General features: G+C 43.2%; 1 protein-coding gene across 6 annotated transcripts in view; it reads left to right on the top strand.

Moving 5' to 3' along the window:
• MPP1 (membrane palmitoylated protein 1) overlaps positions 1 to 14,356 on the top strand; it is a 95,909-nt gene extending 81,553 nt beyond the window's left edge. For all 6 annotated transcript variants that reach the window (XM_037821039.1, XM_037821037.1, XM_037821038.1 and 3 more), the window contains 7 exons: positions 1,935 to 2,131; positions 7,341 to 7,447; positions 9,695 to 9,775; positions 10,639 to 10,719; positions 12,233 to 12,435; positions 12,721 to 12,795; positions 13,712 to 14,356. In XM_037821039.1, coding sequence (XP_037676967.1) covers positions 1,935 to 2,131; positions 7,341 to 7,447; positions 9,695 to 9,775; positions 10,639 to 10,719; positions 12,233 to 12,435; positions 12,721 to 12,795; positions 13,712 to 13,888 — 921 coding nt within the window. In that variant the 3' untranslated portion in view covers positions 13,889 to 14,356. The remainder of the gene's footprint in view (positions 1 to 1,934; positions 2,132 to 7,340; positions 7,448 to 9,694; positions 9,776 to 10,638; positions 10,720 to 12,232; positions 12,436 to 12,720; positions 12,796 to 13,711) is intronic.
• The last annotated feature ends 694 nt before the right edge of the window (positions 14,357 to 15,050 follow it).

The following is a 15,050-nucleotide window of genomic DNA, read 5'->3' as shown; positions in this document are numbered from 1 at the left end:
GCACTTGTTGTACCCACTGCTTAGAATATTCTCTCCTCCAGTACCTGCATGGTTTGCTTACTCTCTTCGTTCAGGATTCTGTGAAAGTGTCATCCTATCAATGAGGCCTTCCCTTGCACTCTGTCTCTTTACCTTGCTCTATTTTTCTTCTTAGCACTTAACCGTTACCTAATATATTATATACTTATTTGTTTATTGCTTGTCTCTACCACTAGAATGCAAGTTCAATGAGAGCAGGGACTTTGTCTTTTGCGGCATCCCCAGTGATTGGAACAGGGCCCGTAGTGACCATTTCATAAGTTATTTGTTGAATGAATGGATGAATATGCACAGTCTTTTATTTTCTACTTATTTTTATTTTTCATTTTCTTTCTTGCAAACAAATGATACCTAGATTTTTTACCAGATTTTACAGTCTCTGTGTTTTACAAAGACAATTGAGATAATCCGCACTTAGTGTAATGATTGATAAATTTGACTTAATGTCTTAAATGTTATTTCATACTTATTATTTATTTCAATTGTTGTTTCCTATTTGTCCTTTTCCTAGATGTGCTGGTTTGATCAAGTTATTAATTACATTTTTTCTTTTGTAAATTTGTGAGCAATATGTTTTTGCATTTCATTAATGGTTATTTCAGCTTTCAGACACATATGCCTTCACTGTTGTTTGAAAACATGATGTTTTTTTTGCCCTATTAGGATTCACTGTCTGCTCCTCCAGTATTCTTTATTTAGAATACTTTCTTATTTATTTAGAAAATCTCACTTTCCCTCTCTTCTAACTTTATAACCCCCAGATGATACCTTTAGAATGTGTTTACTTCTCTGTTTTCATTCTTTGCTAGCCACAACTCCTTGATTTTTCATAGAAGTTATAGTGCTTTTAGTTCTAGACACTAGATTTCCCTAGAAATATAGACCTTCTATTTCATGAGTCCTTATTTAACAGGTATGTTACCCATTCTCAGAAAGTCTGTTATTACCCACTTAGATTTTACTACTGCATTTCATCTGCAGATGCAGATTTTCCTTTAGCTCAGGGATTATTTCTCCATTATTTTATTAATTTGTTTATTTTCCATATGTTTTAGTTTTTCCTTCTGCAACTGAAATTATTCATAGATTTTGATGTCCTGGATCTGTCTACCTATGGAGATCCACACCACAGAGCTCTTAGACATTGGTCCATAAGTATTTGCCTAGCCCCCACTGTAAAAATCCCAGCACCAATTCTTTTTGCTATAACATCATAAAATCCAAGACCTCAGTTTCCCCCAGGCACCTGTAGGCTCCAGCAGCCATTTGACCCAGGGAAGGTAGATAGTTTAGAATTGTTAGTGGAGGGAAAGAGAGCTTTATAAAGATCTCCATCTTTCTAGAGGGTGGGGCTTTCAAAGGGTTTAAAGGTAGCTCATTTGAGGAAACAGTGTTTTCCTACTTGTAAGAGGATGGAGAGGTAACATTCTTTCTTCTTTTCCCATATTTCTTCCTTGTGTTTGCTTGTACGTTCTGCTGGATGTGCTCAACCGCTCTGGCTTTCTCTACTCCCTCTTTTGTAGATTCTTCCTTCCAGGATCCTAGAAAAATAAAGTGGTTTGAAATGCTCTTCTTTGGAAGCGGCTTGGCCAGTCACATCTATTTCTTTATCCATTTATTAACTAAAAAATATTGAGTACCTACTCTGTGCCGAGCACTCAGTTCTGGGTGATAAAGACGGACGTGGTCCCCATCCTCACGCCTGTGACTGATGGAACTGAGTATTTCAAGTTTGCAACTAATTCTGAGAATGAGCCTCTGAGAAACTCAGAGGAAATATTTTTCTTTTGATCCTGACCCTCTCTGTTTACAGCAGGACTGCCGCCTTGCATGCTCTGATGTTGGTGTTTCTCGCAAAGCTGTTGCCCACAGTTCTCCTTTGCCTTCTTTTTCAGATGTTCATGAGAGCGCAGTTTGACTATGATCCCAGAAAGGACAATCTGATCCCTTGCAAAGAGGCAGGACTGAAGTTTGTTACTGGGGACATTATCCAGATCATCAACAAGGATGACAGCAACTGGTGGCAAGGACGGGTAGAAGGCTCCTCCAAGGAGTCAGCAGGGCTGATTCCTTCCCCTGAGCTGCAGGAATGGTGAGCTGCTTTTGCATGGGCAAAATTTGCAAATGGAAGGGATATGTGCCTGCCATGAATGTTAAGCTTCAAAATTCTACCATCTTGTGTGTAGTTTCTCCTTCTTGACCAGGTGGACTCCTGCCTTCCCTGGTATAATGGGAAGGTAGGTTAATGCCCTTCTACCACTCCATGCTGCATCCTGGAAGGTTTGTTCCAAGTCCTGCAGAAAACAGTAATATTTTAAGTATTTGTGTTTTATGCAAATCGCCAGGCATATAGAAGAAATAATTCCCATTCCCTAGTCAGATTGCTCATTTAGTCCTAGTGTCACAGCCCAAGAGGGCTTTTGTAGCCAAAGGACTAAAGAAAGTGCCAGACACATTCTGAGACATGAGCTTTTATTATGGGGCTTCCTGACAGGGTGGGAAGTCGAGTCACATTGCACTGAATTCAGGAGCTGCTCTGAATGGCAGCGGGTTCAGAGCTCAACGTGAAGATGCTCCACACTTTGCAGGGGTGGGGGTGGGGTGCGAATAAGCTGGTTATAAGGGCTCAACATTCCAATGGGTGTGAGAGCTAAGGTGGAGAGCAGGGTTGGGGGGGGGGGGGGCTTGCAATGTAGGGAGGGATTGATTGTAATCAGCAGGGAGGAGGGGAAGATTATAGATTATCTTGTAGCTAGCAGTATCTCAGGGAGTCTCAGGGAAGAGGTAGTTATAGAGTACATTTAGCACAGAGGACTGATTTCATGAGGGGAATAGGTCAACAATAACTGTCCTAGGTTGAGCAAACTGCTGTGTGCAGTCTTCAAGACATTTGGGGGCCCAGGGTTCCCACACCCAGGTACACTACTTGGCTCTAGTAGTGGTAGAAAAGTCCTTCACAAAGAACAGTTCTAAGCAATTCCACATCTAATGTTGACCACTCTCCCTGCAAAATAACTCTAATCTGAAGAGTAAAGCCTCAGGGTTTGGGGGTTTTAGGGTTTTTTTTCTTTCATATACTAGCCTTTTAGTTTTTTTTAATGTAATTTTATTGAGATATATTCACACACCCTATAATCCATCCAAAGTATACAACCAGTGGCTTACAGTATCATCATATAGTTGTGCATTCATTGCCACAATCAATTTTAAAACATAGTCTTTTGGTTTTAAGCCAAAATCCTGGTTGATCTCATCTCTGGTGATGATATAGTGGAAGGGAAGTTATAAATATGGCATTGAACCCATGAAGTGCCATATAGAAATAAACTTTTAAAATTATTCCAATAAAGGAAATACAGTGCAGATCCTGGATGATATTGGTGAAAGCCTGAAGTATATTAGTTGCGGCTTCTAGGCAATTTGCAGAGGTAATACCTCATGGAGAACGTTGCAGGATTGGGAGCAAGAGGACACAAAACGTTAGATAACTGAGGAAGATCCACAGAGAATAAGAGTTCCCACTAGCATAATGGTTTTCAAGCTGTGGGCCATGATCCATTGAGTCATGCAATCAGTTTAGGGGTGGCAACAAATATTTCCTTCAAAAAGTGATATGGATGTTCAGAAGACAGAGCAATAGATGATGGATGATAGGGAGGGAGGGAAGGAGGGAGGAAAAGAAAGAAATGGTGGTGTTAAAAGTTGGTGGATCGGGGTATCAGGGGAGGGAGTCAGGGTATGCTGGAGTTCTGTGTATGGGGTTAGTATTGTTTTTGCAACTGTTCCTGTAAGTTTGAATTTATTTCAAAATAAAATTTTTAAAAAAAGTGGTACAGAAAAGAAATATTAGAATATATTCCACATAGTAATGAAGGTACTGTTTTATGAAACTTTTTTTTTAGTTGTGTGAGTGCAATGCAGGGTTGCAATGTAAAATATATTTCTTATAGTGAGGTAAGGTCATAAAAGTTCAAAAACCAGAGAAAGTGAATTATTTGCCAATTGTGTTTGAATCTGCTGAGATGCAGACTGAGGGAAACCAGTGCTCATCCACCCTCCTCCTCCTTGCCTCTCTGGAGAGTTCCAGCTGTGGGCTTCTATCTACCTGGCGGTGGAAATGTTCCCAGGAGGAAATGAAACCCCCACCACGTCCTACACTCAGCACAGTCTGACCATTCTGGCCGGGCCCCTTCTGTGCCTTTCTTGGTGGGAGCTCTCTTTTCTGGTCAGTCTGTGGGTTCTGAGAATACAGAGCACACATTTCCTGGTCTGCTTATTGGCTCACACTCTTCAGCGCTCGGTTCCTCGATACTTGTCTAAACCCTCCTGACCACAGACCCAGAGCCTTCAGTACTTTCCAAGCAGCTTCCCTGGTCATTCTAGCCTATATGTCCTTCCCTCCGAGGTTTGGTACATTATATCTTGTCTCCATGGCACTTGTTCGTACACAACCAAATGACACCTTCTGTCTGCAGCACTAGAATCCCCTTTTTCATGTGTAAGTGCTGTTTTAGTTTGCTACAGCTGATGATGAAATGCAGTATACCAGAAATGGGTTGGTTTTTACAATGGGGAGTTATTAACTTGCAAGTTTGCAGTTCTGAGGTCGTGAAAATGTCCAAATTAAGCCATCAACAAGATGATACCTTTTCCCCAAAGACCACCTACCAGCGATCCTCAGCTCCTCTGTCTCATGGCCAGGCACATGGTGACATCTTCTGGTCCTTGTTTCCTAGGTTTCGTTGCTTTAGCCTCTGGCTGCTCCATCTGTGGCCTTCTTTCTGAGCATCTGTATGTTTCTCTGAATTTCATCTCTCATAAAGGACTCCAGTAAAGGATCAAGACCCACCTTGAATGGGCTGGGTCACACCTCAATTGAAACAACCCACCCACAATAGGTCTGCACCCACATGGACAGATTAGCTTTAAGAACATGATCTTTTCTGAGGTCCATAAAACCTCCAAACCATCATAAGTGCCTTGCCTCTTTGGCCATTTAAGCTCCTTTGGACAGGAACCTTGTTTATTCACCTTTATTGCCTCCACAGTCCATATGTATTGGTAATTCATTCATTCATTTGTTCAACAAATATTATTGAATACCTGCTCTCTAGCAGAGATAGTGCTGGGTGCTGGAGCAGGCAGTTGGGCTAACTGTAGCAGATAAAGCACAAAAAGAGAGAGAGAGAGGCTGAGAGAGAAAGACAGAGACACACAGACACATAGATAGCAGAGAGGGGGGGGCTGCTGATGGAGGGAGGGGGATACAGACACACACAGAGGGAGAGGGGGGCTGAGAGGGTGGCAGAGACAGACAGACACACACACACACACAGAGGCAGAGAAAGAGGTTGAGGGCAGGCCTCAAGAGGACACTAAGGTTTTTGGCTGAGCAGCTGGAATACAGCAAAGCAAGTTTGGACGGAGAACCAAGAGTTCAGATGGGGGCACTTTAGGCTTCACATGCCCATTGGACAGCCGCGTGGGCAGGTAGACAGATCAGTCTGGCAGCCAGGGAGAACCCCAGATCTAGGAGTCACCTGCACTGGGACAGCAGTGAGAGCCATAGGTCTAAACAACCTCACCCAGGGAAGTGATGATAGGTAAAGAAGAGAAAAGAGCCAAAGATGGAGAGGAAGAGAAAGAGTCAGCAGAGGAGCTGAGTTGCAGTCTCAGTGTGAAAAGAGGGGCACCTGGAGAGCTAGGCCTCTGGGAGTCCTGGGAATGCAGGGGTGTTGGGAGCAGTGAAAGCCCAGCTGTGTCGAGAGCTGCTGAGGAACTGTATGAGGAGGATGGGGCAGTGACCAATGGGTTTAGCAACATGGAGGTCCCTTGGGTCCAGGGCCTGACTGGAGTGGGTTCCAGAAAACGAGAGAAAAGAAAGTCCAGACAGTATCAACAACTCATTCAAAGCTGTCTTCTCTAAAGGAAAGGGGAAAAATGATGTCTTAGCCACAGACAAAGTCGTGGCAAGAAGTGGTCTCTTGGCTTTTTTTTTAATACAGATTTTTTTAACCTGTAGTAACTACTTTACTTCCAACATTTTATACAGTATTATTGAGATATATTCACATACCCTATAATCATCCACAGTGTACAATCAACTATTTATAGTACCATCATATAGTTGTACATTTATCACCAGAATCAACTTTTGAATATTTTTCTTCCTCCAAAAAAAATAATAAAAATAAAAGTAAAAAAGAACACCTAAAACATTCCATCCTCCCATCCCACCCTATTTTTCATTTAGTTTTTGTCCCCAATTTTCTACTAATCTGTCCATAAACTGGATAAAGGGAGTGGGAGCCACAAGGTTTTCACAATCACACGGTCACACTGTAAGCTACATAGTTATACAATCGCCTTCAAGAATCAAGGCTACTGGATTGCAGTTTAACAGTTTCAAGTATTTCCTTCTAGCTATTCTAATACTCTAAAACCTGAAAAGGGATGTCTATATAGTACATAAGAATAACCTCCAGAATGACCTCTTGACTCCATTTGAAATCTTTCAGCCACTGAAACTTTATTTTGTTTCATTTCTCTTCCCCCTTTTGGTCCAAGAAGGCTTTCTCAATCCCATGATGCTGGGTCCAGGCTCATCCTTGGGAGTCATGTCCAACATTGCCAGGGAGATTTACACCCCTGGGAGTCATGTCCCATGTAGGGGGAGGGCAGTGAGTTTACCTGCAGAGCTGGCTTAGAGAGAGGGGCCACATCTGAGCAACAAAGAGGTTCTGTGGAGGTCTGTGGAGGAGACTGTTAGGCACAATTATAAGTAGGCTCAGCCACCCCTTTTCTTGGTTTTGTTTTTAAGACTGGAGAGATTGGTCTCTATGTTTGCATGCTGATAGTTGACCCAGTAGACAAGCCAAAGTGTCACATATATGGCCCTCACCATCATCTACAGGGAGTGCCACAAAGAGAAGCTATTGGGGGTGCATAGGAGAGGGAATAGCTAGGAGTGGGCAGTGGGAATAGCTAATGGTGGACCCTTTTCTGTTTTCATTATAGTCAGTAGCAGAGAAAAATCTCATTTGACTTTTTGCTTCGGGATGTGAATATGGAAACCCTTGTGGGAGACTGAATTCTGCCGTACAGGTGGTGGGAGGCAAGGGACTTAGGCATGTGGAAGGGGAAGAAGGAGACAGGTCATAGAGATTTAGTGTAGAAAGGAAAGGGGCTGTAGAGCCCTGTCATGGGACAGACAAACGACCCTGGGGCTTTTACTGGCAAGAGCTACTAACCCCACCGCCACCTCTCAGGATCCTCTGTTCACTGTCATGTTTTCCTCCTAGGCGAGTGGCGAGTGTGGCTCAGTCTGCTCCGAGTGAAGCCCCGAGCTGTAGTCCCTTTGGAAAGAAGAAGAAATACAAAGACAAGTATCTGGCAAAGCACAGCTCCAGTAAGCTTTCTGAGCACCTTCTCTCTTCAGTCATAAAAGGGAAAATGGCAGTAGCCCTTGGGTGCAACATTAAGTGGAATATAAAACATACAGAAAGTGTTTCATTTACACTTTTTTGCATTTGAGGGGAAAACCCATATGTTACAGTAGGAGTTGAGAGTTTGGGGAGGATCTCCTGTACCTGAAAATCCGTGTTTCAGGTTTACCTGAACCATAGAAACTGGTAAACCTGTCAATGCAGTCCCTCATTGGTTCATTTACTGCAACATTTTGTACTGTTGACACTGCTGTGTTTTGCCATCGTCTCTTTTCTGCAGCCTAGGTTGCCTGTTTCCTAATTATCGTTTTTTCTTTTATTAACTTTATCTTCAATAGATACACTGTTTCACACACTCACTGCAGTCAGTGAAACCATGCCACTAGATACAAAGAAAAGCTAGCGATTGCCCATACCTTTTCTCACTGCTGCTGGTCCTCCTCGCCCCTCAGGTAAACAACTGAACAGTCTTCCATCCCCATCTCTGTGCTCAGGCCTTGTTCAGTGTTTCAGCCCTTATCTCAGGAATGGTGCTCAAGACAGGAAGGGTGGGGAGTCCAGCATGGGGTCAACAGTTCAGGTGGAGAGTGTTGAGAAAACAAAGAAATCAAGACTCAACTTATAAATACAGAATTAGTTGATTTTAGTACTGAGCAAAACATTTTCAGTTTTATTGATATGGAGTGAAATCTAGAGTTGTTATACATCCTCCTCCTTTTAGTAAACTGTCAACACAAATACTAGGAGAGTTGGGGTTCGGGTTCAAGATGGCTAAATATGTTCACATGGTTCCCTCGTGTCCTTTCCAAAATTCTGGCAAAATGAAACAATAAAGACTCCAAGATCAGGGATAGCAGGGGCTGCGAATGGCCATGAAACACTCTGCAAGGTAATTAAAATATTGCAAAACAGCTCTGCCAGTCCCACTTCTCAAAAAAGGTGGCTGTGGTGACTGCCCTCTGGGATAGAACTGCTCTCTTAACATAATGAGAGATTTGTAGTGGGAAGAAAGAGGGTGATGTCTCCGGTAATTTTCAATGCCTTAATTGGCACAGAGTGCTGATACCTAGAAGATAAGCTTCCCACATACTCCGCAGGAAAATATGATATGGGTAACCACAAAATCCTGTCCACACACCACAGCCTGCGTCCTACATCAGCATCTCCTGTTTGGGGACACAGTAACATTGCATACGTGCCTCCAGCCGTTGGCCTATCTAGACTCATTTAGAATCATAGACAACAGAAGTCATCATACATGTGAGGATAGCACCATTTGAGTAATTGATGCCAGAAGAAACAGAGTTAATGTGGGAAATAGACTAACTTTTTAAACATTTCTAAATGACACATTTCCTTTATGCTAAGTACCATTTTCTCCACTTTTTAACATTCTTGAAACCAGAATGTGTCTTAAAATTGATATTTACAATTAGTGTGATAGTGTTGCTAATTCCTAAAAGCTGCTAGTATGCGTTAGAATTAAAAGTGGCTTAAAACAAAGACAGTAAGGGATTAGGGAAGACTATTGTATCTGTAAAACAAAAAATAGGCTGCCATATAAAAGTAGCAATCAGTCAGAGAACAAGAAAGAATTCTTGGAATTGAAAATTTGATTGCTGGAATAAAAATCCATGGATGGCCTGTTTTACATATGGGGAAACCAAACTGCATAGTACTTTTCTACTTTTGCCAAGTACAATTTTCTTCATTAAAAATTGTTGATAATGTATACCATGCCTTGTCATATTTATGATGTGCTTGTTGACCATCATTTCTGAGCAGTTTGAGCATGATAATTAAACCTCCTGCATGGTGAAGTATAATGTGCACAGCATTGTTTGTTCAGCTAGGCCACAGATGTTTCTGGAGATTTGTATTTGAGTGTTTGACGGAACCAGAATTGTAAGGGTTTCGTTTGTCTTGGTCGTAAGGAAAGTACTGTTGATGGGATATACTTGGAGGTAAACAATGCCTTCTCTTGAGCTCCAGCAGCTCCTGGGTTTGGGGTTCAGAGAATGGTGCCCAATGAATCCCTCTTTTGTGATAGTTTCTCCTTTCAGGGTTAGATGGAAGAACTGGAGTTTTGGCTGACAGATGAAAGGGGCTTTAAAGGAACCTGGGTATATCTCATAGAGACAGGGAGCAACACCATCTGTGTGTCCTCTCAAAACTGGAAATGAACATTGCTTGCTTTTCTTTATGCCTAGTTTTTGACCAATTGGATGTTGTCTCCTATGAGGAAGTTGTTCGGCTCCCTGCGTTCAAGAGGAAGACCCTGGTGCTGATAGGTATCTTCCCATTGCCACCCACGTTCATTTATCTCCTGCCTGCATTATGTACTCTATCCCCCATAAAAAATAAATAAAACCAGTGAGGAAGAAAAGAAGTGAATTGCTTGGACTTTCCATACAGAGCAGGTATGAAGAATTTTCTGGATCCTTATGAGAATCCCATCTGGGCCTACCTGACAAGTGAAAGTAAACCTTACAGCGACTAATTCCTGTCGGTTAGGTTCAGCAGTGGAAAGTCCTAAACTGGTTTTTGATCTTTGTTCTGTCAGTCTTGCTGGAAGGAGGAGTGATGTGCCTTTTTTAGCATATGTCTCAGAGTGCTCTGCAAGTGCTGTGAGGGTCCCTGGAAAGAATTCTGAGAGTTAAAACATTAATTGGTAGAAGATCTATATTAGGGTTCAGATGAGATTTCCAGTTAAAACCCTAGCTTAAATTCAGTTCCATTAATTTTGGAGAGCTCAGAAAAGCTAGTATCCGTAAAAATAAACAAAAACTCATGTGTTAGCTGGCTCTGCAGAAATGACAGTTACATTCTGAGGCCCGACCCGTAGCCCTTAGAAAGAACCTCTCCCTGATGGAAAAAAACAGTGGGAAGCTACTTGGCAGCCCTGAACTGGGGAGGGCCTGAAGGAATGCCTGCCCCAGGCTTGGCACACCTGCCTCCAGTCCTGATCCCAGCTCAGATGCCACAGTAACTCACCTTCACCTGTTGGTGACTTCAGGATCTAAGAGATGAAGATCCATATTCCATCACATTCCTACTCCCATTCCCACCTTTCTCTTTGGAGATGGGAGCCTTCATCGAAATCATAGCAACCTGGTTTCTCTTTTCTCAAATCCTTTCTTCTTTCCCTGCATAGGGGCCAGTGGGGTGGGCCGCAGCCACATTAAGAATGCCCTGCTCAGCCAGAATCCAGAGAAGTTTGTGTACCCCACCCCATGTAAGTAGCTCTGAGATGCTATATTGGTCCTTTTTTTGTTATTTTATTTTAAATGTGTGATTATAAAAACAGAACAAAATTTGGAAAGATAAAAATGTTTTACCTATAATCACTCCAACTAACAAAATAACTAGTGTTGTATGCTTACTGTTCTCTTCTATGCTGTTTGCCTACATAACAGAAGCTGTAGTAAACCTGTTTTTATCTTGCTTAAAAATTATTATGCAAGTAATGCATTATTAAAATGGATGCATATTACTTCTTTAATTTTACTGTATATTGTAATCAGTTTCCCATGTTCTTTCACTGTCTGCCTGGTTTGTTTAGAGAAAAAAAAAACAGTCCAGGCTCCCCATTCAAGAAGTTTGAATAAGAGAAAGAGGGTGATAGTTGAAGATAATGTCAAGTCAAAGGAGGCTTGTTGTTTTATAAGATGGTGTTTAGTTTGATAGGCTGCCAAAAGCAATATACCAGAAATGGGTTGGTTTTAACTGTGGGAATCTGTTAGCTTACAGTTTTGAGGCCATGGAAATGTCCAATTCAAGGCATCATCAAGGCGATACTTTTTTCCCGAAGACCAGCTGCCTGCGATCTTGGACTCCTGTCACATGACAAGGCTTATGCTAGTCTCTGCCTTCTCTTCTGGGTTCCATTGATGTTCAGCTTCTTGCTTCCTGTGGTTTTCTCTCTCTCTCTCTTCATTCCACTTATAAAGGACTCCAGTAATAGGATTAAGAGCCATCCTGATTGGGCTGGGACACACCTTAACTGAAGATACCTTATGAAAAACTACTTACAATAGGTTTACACTCACAGGAATGGATTAGCTTTAAGAACATGTTTGATTTTCTGGCGTACATCCACAGATGGGAAGAAACTCATACGGTGTTATAGATTGAGAGGAAGGAGCCCGTTGAGACAGACAAGTTGATGATGCAGAAGACAAGGAGATGTTCAATGGAAGATGTAAGGAAGTAGAGAAAGGACTATAGGAAGGGGAGGGATTGGACTATTGTGTTTCTCTCAAGCTACAGTATCTAGAGCTTATTTTATTGTAGGACAATTATACAAGTAATTTAAAATCCTGTGACTTTTAAGAACATTCCAATTTTGAACAATATGAGCTTTCAAGTCATGATAAGGAACTTCAAGTATATTTCCAAGAAATCCTGACCATAGCCTATAGATCTAGTTTCTAAAAATAGTTTCAGCTGTCATTTCTGAGCATCAGTATTCTTGGGGTATGTGGTTCAAGAGATGTAACTTCATATAGGGAAAATGATGATAGGAATTTTCTACATTGGGCTTTACCTCTAGGAAATTAAACATGTTCTGGTCAGATAGGGGTTTCCTGGTCTGCATCCCTTCCTGTTGTCAGAACTTCAGGATCCTGTGGGATAAACCCCTCTAATAAACTCTGCACCAAGGGCAGCTGAGTTGTCAGTACAGAGGCCTCTGGTGCAGAGATGGTGAAGACCCAGGTTCATCAGGGTGTTTGGGTTCCTGTACACAGATACAACCCGGCCCCCAAAGAAGAACGAGGAAGATGGAAAGGAGTACCGCTTTATCTCAACTGAGGAGATGACAAAGAGTATCTCTGCCAATGAGTTCTTGGAGTTTGGCAGCTACCAGGGCAACATGTTTGGCACCAAATTTGAAACAGTGCACCAGATTCATAAGCAGGACAAAATTGCCATCCTTGACATTGAGCCCCAGGTAGGTAGGCATGAAAAGACAGGAGTGGATGGACTTGGCCATGCAAGGGGTGGAGAAGGGAGGGCTGAAAAGCAAAGCTTGTGGGAAGCTTCTGGTAGCTCAGGGTTGTTTAATATACTTTTAGTGGAGTCAGCCTGGAAAAAGAACAGTGGCCCTGGGAACGATGGAGAATAGTGTTGGGATTTGTAAAGTCCAAAGCACCTAATTAGAAGGAACCTATGATGATAGTTAACTACATATTTTTTCTCCTTCCTTTTCTTCCTTCCTCCCCCTTCCTTTTTCCAGACCCTGAAGGTTGTTCGGACAGCAGAACTTTCACCTTTCATTGTGTTCATTGCACCTACTGACCAGGGCACTCAGGTGGGAAGGAGGGGATTGGGGGAGGGCGGGACTGGGGGGGTGTCTCTCTCCCCAGGCCTGCCCAGAGTGCTGCTGGGACTCAGCTCCAAGGTCAAGAAGCCAAAGGGCACATATGGTTTGTTCGTTTGGCAGACATTTATGAAAACACTAGCTGGGCCAGTGCTCATGCTAGATGATAGGACAAAATAAATCAGTCATTCTGGAGGTGCTCAGTGTCCAGTGGCACAGATGACAATTAAGCAAACCCTGAGAGTGGAGTGAGGAGAGCTCAGCTGGGGCAGGCAGAGGCAGCTGAGGGGCAGTGTTTGCAGAGGAAAACGGAGGGAAAGAGTCCAGGTCTGTGGTGGGCATCATTCTGGATCTTTGGAGGAGTACAGCACTAGGTTTCACTGACATGGCTTTGATAATGCATTTCGGGTTGTGCCACCTCCAGGCACACACCGTTCTCTGTTGCCGCTCCCCTGCCTACTCTGTGAATATTCTCAACGTGAGTCTTTAAGCAGATGCTACAGAGCTGAGCAGTGGTGACAGCAAATGGTGCCCTTTTAAAACCTGTCACTGTCTGCTCTGGTCTGAAGGTGCTGTGCCTTGGCACGCAACTCCTGGGCACACGGGACGCCGAATGTAGTGAGCTGTAGGCATCCCACACAGTGCGTTCCAGTGCCAGTTCCACTCCCCACCACGTGTCCTCAGATCCTGTTTCTCCACGTGGAACAGGGCCAATAGCACCCGCCCCGTCACCCACCCACCCACATAGGTGGTTGTGAGGATTCAGAGAAGGCACGTGACAGGACATAAAACATCAGGGATGGTTGTGGCTTTAAAAATTCTTTCAAGCACTAAACCAGGCAGTTTTTCCGTTCACCAGGGCGGCCGGGGAGTCCTGTTTGATCTGTGGTGCGTTCTTTCTTGGCAGACGGAAGCCCTACAGCAGCTGCAGAAGGACTCAGAGGCCATCCGCAGCCAGTATGCACACTACTTTGACCTCTCACTTGTCAATAATGGTGTTGATGAAACCCTCAAGAAATTGCAAGAAGCCTTTGACCAGGCGTGCAGTTCCCCACAGTGGGTGCCTGTCTCCTGGGTTTACTAAGTATGCAGAGTGGGGTAAACCCCTGTACATCTGTGATCTGTACATGGTCACACTGCTCTCCTGCCTTTGGGACTTGTTTCCTTTGCTGTAAGGCAAACAGGGTTGCTCCCACTAGTGTATGTCGGCTTCCAGCTTGGCAACTACCTTAATCTTCTTCAGGCTCCTGAAGGGCTGGGGTTTGGTTTTCTTGATAGGTGAGATTGGTCTGGATTTCAAAAGGATCTCTTGGGAAATTGGGGGTCAAAGATTATGCACAAAGTGGGGAAAAGTGATGAACCCTGTCCGTCTAAAGCCTGTGCTCCTTCACCTTCAACTACACTGGGCATTTCATTTGTCTTTTTACTTTGGAGAAAGCATTTTTAACTGCAACTTTCTAAAATGGCAAAGTGCAACAGCTGTGCAATAGGATGATGCCTGTTATCGGGAAACCCTCAAAAGCAATAAAAAATGTTGCTGTTAAAATGCTAATGATCTTTTCTCTCTGGGCTTCCTCCTGAGCCACAAGCCTCTGAAAATGCTTCCATTTAAGCTTTTGCTGCTGCGTGAACAGCATCAACCCAAGGTCTCTCGCCTGGATTAAATCTCCCCCAGGCCACAACAGAATCCTGAAATCAGAATAAAGCAACCTCCATGTGGGTGTGTCTGTTGGGAGGGACATAAATCCATTCATTAGGAGCAAAGGGCTCTAAAAGGGCAGTCCAATTTGTTTCATGGGGAGATTGCACTTTAGTTTTGTAACATGCCTATATCCTAGACGGAGCCTTACAATCTGGAAGCATTTAAGATTTGAAGAAAGTGAATAGCATGATCAGTGGGTCAGAAAACCCAGCCTCTGGCAGGTGAACTAAAGCTCAGGGCCATGAAGTCTCCCCCCACAAACTGCTTTTTTCTAAGTTTTTGGCACCATCTTCAACTGTTAACCAAATTGGAAGCAATCCCAGAGCTTCCTCCCCTTGTCACCAAGGCTTAGATTCCTGAACCTTCCTTCCTTCCTGTCATTCAAACCTGCCACTACTACCTAGAATTGAAATCCTCAGTGGTCTCCAGTCACAAAGTTCAAGTCCAAACTTGCCTGCAGGTACCTGAAGATCTGGCTGTCACATGCTTCTCAATGCTTTGTTCAAGCAAACCCTGACACACGCACACACCTTATGAGGTCAGA

Source organism: Choloepus didactylus, chromosome X (genome assembly GCF_015220235.1).
Source record: "Choloepus didactylus isolate mChoDid1 chromosome X, mChoDid1.pri, whole genome shotgun sequence".
NCBI lineage: Eukaryota > Metazoa > Chordata > Mammalia > Pilosa > Megalonychidae > Choloepus > Choloepus didactylus.
The sequence above is the reverse complement of the archived record's forward strand: the minus strand, read 5'-3'. Positions and strand labels throughout refer to the sequence as shown.